The sequence below is a fragment of the Notothenia coriiceps genome, unplaced genomic scaffold (genome assembly GCF_000735185.1).
Source record: "Notothenia coriiceps isolate Sejong01 unplaced genomic scaffold, NC01 NC01_scaffold00019491, whole genome shotgun sequence".
Classification (NCBI taxonomy): Eukaryota; Metazoa; Chordata; class Actinopteri; order Perciformes; family Nototheniidae; genus Notothenia; species Notothenia coriiceps.
Window position 1 is genome coordinate 159 of NW_011352192.1, and position 5,955 is coordinate 6,113.

The window sequence follows — 5,955 nt, forward strand, 5'->3', positions numbered from 1 at the left end:
ATCACAGGACAAGACACAGCTGGGAAGGGGAGGTGAAACACAGGGGCAGCAGGTGGACACCATAACACAATCAGGCACAGGAGGGAAACTAAAGACAGGAAGGCAAACACAGGAAGTAAGACCAGACAAGACACAAGGAGGAAAACATTTCAAAATGAAGGTGGAAAATAGCAACAAACCCAAACCCATGACACATTTATCTTCACACTGTAGGCCTATCCCTCTGTCCTCTTCTACAGTGCTCCTGGTTGATGAATTAGGAAGATGTTCCTCCCTGTAAGTCCCCTTCCTCTCTCCATGTTTTTGATTTGTGCAGAACCTTACATTCTGATCATGGAGTATGTGACATATGGCACTCTGAGGACCTTCCTGCAGACCAACAGAGCTCATTTAAGTGAAGACCCTGAGCTGCAGAGCCTCCTCACCATCGCTTCCTACCACATCGCTCTGGCCCTGCAGCACCTGCGCTCCAAAATGGTAGCAACATAACCGGCTCTTATGAAGTCGTCAGGTTCCATCTATCCATGCTAAGCAGTCTGTGTGGGATCTTTTCTGCAGATTGTGCACTGTGACCTGGCTCTGAGGAACATCATGGTCAATAAGTTTCCCTGGGAGGTAAAGGTAGCGGAGTTCGGACTGGCCCGAGATTTAACGCGCATGACAAGCCGCCGCAGCAGCAGCAGCCGCTGGAGGAACCCAAGGGTAACACTCTCACACACACACACACACACACACACACACACACACACACACACACACACACACACACACACACACACACACACACACACACACACACACACACACACACACACACAAAATGCCAATTTTAGTCAAACCTTACATCAGACCCTTTTTGTCACATTTTATACCAAATTGACACATTTGAAACAACGTGTGGTCACATCTTGTATCATTGCCATATACATTTGTTACACATGTCACCTTTTGGTGAAATGCTTGCATGCTTGTGTGAAAATTATGACAAGTGGTTGTCAAAAGAGAGAAAATATACTCTTAGCAGCCCTTATGCTACAAACAGACAGTGCAAGGTTAGCTTGCAGCCACATGAGACTAACATGTAACACACACATTTTTCAAACTGATATCTTAGTCTCAGTTTTACCTCCATGAAACCATATTAACTGTCCCTAAGTGTATGTTTGTCTGTGTGTGTTTGTGTTAAGGGGGGGTAGCAGCATCCTCTGCAACAGGAAACAACAGTTTCGGAGAGATGTGGTCTTGATTTAGAGCCGTAACGTGTCATTCAGTCAACACAGCGGGTATTCATAATTTCCACATGAGCTCCCTTGTGTTGTGTTCGAAAGCTTTTACCGTTCATGGTGTTCGCAGGTACATTTTGACCCATGATTTATCTCAGTCCAAAACACTCAATAATAATGACTATCACCCGATATTGTTTTAACTACATCATAACTAACTTATTATGCGTTCATAACCGTACAATTCTGTTGAAATTTAATGTTATGGCCCCAAAAAACCTTACACCACATATTTAAGTAAAACATGTGATTCAATCCACTCATTATATTCACTATAGTGAAGACAGTGATCATTACGTTATCTGACTATAATAGACTAATATTAGAATACAATCTCCCCAAAAAAAGTTTTCAATTATTGTTACACTGTATGAAGGGGGTGGGGGTGGGGTGTCTAAAGTCAAAGATTAATCTTGATTGGGCCAAATTTGACCCCGAGTCACCCACAAACAACAATGCTGCTGGGTCTCCCCAGACCCGAACACCAAAATATACACTTTTTTTTTTGGAGACCTTCAGACTTGGCTAAAATGTTCAAAATCAGTTTTTTTGTGTTTATATAGCTCGATATCATGATGCGTAGTTATTATATAATTTTAACTTGAAACGGGTCACGGGAGACCCGAACACCACATTAGGGTTAAGTCTACTAAAATGATATCAATATATTAAAGTTCGCAGTGACACTGTATACTGATGTCTCAAATAGTTATTAAATGTCATCTTTATTTCTGCTGGTCTATGGTGTGAGATGAGGTGCTGGTCACACCCTTTTTACAGGTCACATTTCATCACATTTTCCATTGTCTGTAACTTGACAGCAGCGTGTGCCGCTGCGATGGTACCCACCTGAGTACTTCAAGAACAACTATTACAGCTTCAAAGGAGACGTGTGGGCCTTCGGCATCGTGCTGTGGGAGATGCAGACATTTGGTGAGGTGGTTATTAGTGTAATAGCACAAATGATGTGGCAAAGAATGATTTATATAGAAGGTTAGACCAAAGTCCAAAGTGATTCACCTCCTGTTTGACTGCCTTGTTTAGTTGTATTTGTGTTAATATATTCTTAAGGGAAGAATCACATTTCGTACTACCCTAAAACCATGTTATTGTGGGAAACATTTTCAGAGACAGCAGTTAACTAAAGACCTTGAACTTGTTCAATTGCTATACAGGTAGGTTTGTTTTCCTTTAGAATACATCTCATTATGTTATCACATTTTCAGGTACACTGCCATACCCAAACCTGGAGACATCAGAAGCGGTCATGTATCACATCTGTATTGGTCATAAGAACACAAACCCTGAAGGCTGCAGACCAGAGATGTAAGAAAAAACTCACAATTACAAAAACAGGTTTGGTCTTTTCAAAAGCTACATTAAATAAGCAGTTTTTGGCAGTTAGTGAATAGTCTCAAAGTTGCATCTTTGAGTACCATCAATCCAAAGCAATAATATGCAGCTCAAGAAATAAGATGTCTTAACTACAGCCACAGTGTGGGAAAAGCCTCTGTGTTATCAGAGGCAGAGCTCATGACAAAACAGTTAATACAATAAATCAAATGTATTTACCAAAACTATTGCTATATGTGAATCTGGTATCTGATTCTCATTGAGTCATGATCCAAGTTTGCACTATAAAATTGTCTTTAAATAGTATGATACTTCAGTAATTTATTGCATGACGATACTTGTTGTTTAATTTAATCTAATTCCACAGACTTCATATCATGAAAGACTGTTGGCTGGAGCCCTACACTCTGAGACCCTCGTTCACAGACATCGTCCGCATGCTGGAGAACATCATGGAAAGCGATGCGGTAAAGAGCAGCTGGTTCACCACTTTTTTAATGATTTACAATAGTGATTGATCTTGGAAAGGCCATTCATTATCTATCTTTTGTATCCTTACATTGTTGTTATTTGTAAAAATGAACAAATCATGTATCTTTCATTCTTTAAAAAAATACTCAACCTTGATTAAATGCAGACTACATGCAAATGACTTTACATACTTAAAATATTGTTTTTTTATATTGCAGGATTATGTGGATGTTGAAAGTCCACTTTTGCTGAAAGAGGAGGCTGAATATCATGAAGCTCGATGTCTACGGGCAGCCAGCGTCACCTTGGAAGATGCAAATACCGTCTAAGTATCAGAAAGATGTTTTCTGAACAATTGAATGTATTTAAAACAAATCTAAATGGGTTTGTTTCCTTTTTAAGGCTGCATTGATCTACTAAGCCTTTCAAGCGCTTTCTAAAATATAGCAACTGTAAAATGATCACACATCAACAAATCAACAGAGAGCATGGTCAAAATTATGTACTTATTATATATTCTTGTTAAGAACTGTAAACTATGTTTTATGTTGTATTTTTCCATTATAAATGTGTTTATATTTATTTTTGTATCCATCCTGTTGATAACTCATCTATAATGTTGATTTTCTGTGATGTTAAATGCTCTTTTTTGCCTTGAGCTCTGTTCATGTTTACTTTCAGAAATACACTTTCTTATTTATCAATAATAGATGTGTATTGCTTACTTTTGTATTTAAATTCCAGCTTTTAGATTTACGATTGATTTTTAATCACACCGTTAATCATTCATTATTATTTCCCTCAAACTTTAATGAATCAATAACATATAAGTTGCACATTATTGCTGTTATTTTATTAGGCATTGTAGTATTCTATTATATAAACATATGACCATACCAACAATTAAATTAACAGATAATACTGAACAGAAATAATAAGAACTTGCTAAATAAACCTTAAAAAAAACGTTCTCTGATGTTTCCATAGCATTCTATGAGCATTTCCGACACTATAAGGACTGCCTGAAGCGGCCGTGTGCGTTAAGGCCCGCCCCCTTCTCCTGTGGAAACCAATGGGATTCCTCCTGGGAACACGCGTTTCTATGACACTCTGCTGCTGCGAACTTGGTCCCGGTTTCTTATCTGTCATTTGCGCTGAATAAGATTTCGAAATGTCTATCCGCGTGTTTGAAATCCTGTTCTTCTTTTATTTCGCCTCTCATATTCCTATAACATTGTTTATTGACTTACAAGCCCTGCTACCGGGACATGTGTACCCTCAGCCGGTAAGTGACAGGACAGCAGGAAATATAATCCACATTTCAACACGAGATACTTAAAGTGACTGAAACTTGGTGGGTATATGACAACATTACTCTTTCTCTCCCCCAGCTCAAGGATCTTATCAGGTGGTATGCAGAGGAGTTCAAAGACCCCATGGTGCTGGACCCTCCACAGTGGTTCAAATCTTTTATTGTCTGCGAGGCTTTGTTTCAAACGCCTTTCTTTCCCGTTGCAGCTTATGCATTCCTTAAAGGTCAGTAAATGGCATGCTAAATCTGGTTACAGAAATAAATATGTATTTACTGTTTTATTAATGTATTCCTGTATTGATCTCAACATGTATATATTATTTTTTTGTTTATTCTTGTTTGTATTTATTTATTTACGTTTTTGTTCATTTAATTCTATATTTATTTATTAATTTAGTTTATTCCTGTTTATTTTTTATTAATTAGAATTTATGTATTTATTCATATATTTATTTCAGCATTTATTTTTTGTTTATTCCTGTATGTATTTATTTATTTACGTATTTTTGATTAAATTAATTATACTTTTGTTATTTTTCGTCATCCATAAATCCCTGCGCGGTGTCTATTTGAAGTTCATGTCAATTATTTTAAATAGGGTTGTTTTTTTCGTCGCGTCCCCAAATAAATTGAGACAAATGGTATTTTGCTTCCACAGCATCTAAAATGATATTTCAAAAAGTCCAAAAAGATCCAAAAACGTACCTGTAGTTATGAATGAAGCTTCTTGTATTGTGCAGCATGAAGACTCTTCTTATATCTCTGTGTGTTTCTTGTCTTTCAGGTGGCTGTAAGTGGATCAGGACTCCTGCCATCGTGTACGCCACACATGTAGCCACCACTCTGGTCCCCATCCTCACTCACATCCTCTTCTATCAGTTCCCGATGAAGCCCCACCCCGGTCCCCAGACCCCACAAGAGCGCTGGCTGCTGTTCTCCATATACGTTCCCTACCTGCTGGTTCCTGTGCTGCTGCTCCTCACCATGCTGCTGTCCTCCACTTACAACTCCACCCTCAAGCCTGCAGACACACCGGCCAAATCCAAGAAGAGGAACTAAGAAAGAATCACACTACAGCTGTCTAATTCACTCTGATTTTACAAGTTAAACTCTGCCATGAGAAATGTGTAAAGTCCTGCGGTTTTCTGTGTTTTGGTGTTCTTTTAAATAAATGTCATTTAAAGACTTGAGTGAAAAAACAAGCAGTGTGTTATTGCTGCACACGCATTGTATTGTCCACCAATATAGACTTTTAAGAAACACCTCTGCTTTCCATTTGAACTTACATTGTGGATTGGCAGATCCATGTCTGCATTAATACTGCCCTCTACAACATGTAAGAGATTCAAGATTCAAATATGTATTGTCTACGTTGTAGTTGCAATAAATGAAAAACTTAGGTCACAGGTTCCTCAACAGTGCTACAGTGCATTTACAAGATACACATTTTTATAAGACTTAAATAAAATATTCAGAAAAAAAATGGTGCTAGCTCAGGTGTTTAATAGTGTTATGCCCTCTAGGATGAAACTGTCC

The 5,955-nt window shown here is 38.3% G+C and overlaps 2 protein-coding genes across 2 annotated transcripts; both read left to right on the forward strand.

The window, feature by feature from the left end:
- Positions 1–297: 297 nt before the first annotated feature.
- LOC104952068 (tyrosine kinase receptor Cad96Ca) lies at positions 298–3,716 on the forward strand. Its single transcript, XM_010778823.1, has 6 exons — positions 298–477; positions 559–702; positions 2,105–2,216; positions 2,510–2,609; positions 3,004–3,103; positions 3,326–3,716. Exons 1-6 carry the CDS (start codon positions 298–300, stop codon positions 3,434–3,436), a joined length of 747 nt encoding a protein of 248 aa, XP_010777125.1. The 3' UTR covers positions 3,437–3,716.
- Positions 3,717–4,135: 419 nt separating this feature from the next.
- tmem97 (transmembrane protein 97) lies at positions 4,136–5,625 on the forward strand. Its single transcript, XM_010778824.1, has 3 exons — positions 4,136–4,392; positions 4,499–4,643; positions 5,204–5,625. The coding sequence occupies exons 1-3, from the start codon at positions 4,279–4,281 to the stop codon at positions 5,476–5,478; spliced, it is 534 nt and encodes a 177-aa protein (XP_010777126.1). The 5' UTR covers positions 4,136–4,278; the 3' UTR covers positions 5,479–5,625.
- The last annotated feature ends 330 nt before the right edge of the window (positions 5,626–5,955 follow it).

Bases quoted from the DNA above. Each gene is read 5' to 3' on its own strand.
- LOC104952068 (XM_010778823.1), top strand. From the start codon at position 298: ATGTTTTTGATTTGTGCAGAACCTTACATTCTGATCATGGAGTATGTG. The intron at 703-2,104 runs GTAACACTCTCA...GTAACTTGACAG, and splicing joins GCCGCTGGAGGAACCCAAGG to CAGCGTGTGCCGCTGCGATG. The intron at 2,610-3,003 runs GTAAGAAAAAAC...CTAATTCCACAG, and splicing joins GAAGGCTGCAGACCAGAGAT to ACTTCATATCATGAAAGACT.
- tmem97 (XM_010778824.1), top strand. From the start codon at position 4,279: ATGTCTATCCGCGTGTTTGAAATCCTGTTCTTCTTTTATTTCGCCTCT. The intron at 4,393-4,498 runs GTAAGTGACAGG...TCTCTCCCCCAG, and splicing joins GACATGTGTACCCTCAGCCG to CTCAAGGATCTTATCAGGTG. The intron at 4,644-5,203 runs GTCAGTAAATGG...CTTGTCTTTCAG, and splicing joins AGCTTATGCATTCCTTAAAG to GTGGCTGTAAGTGGATCAGG.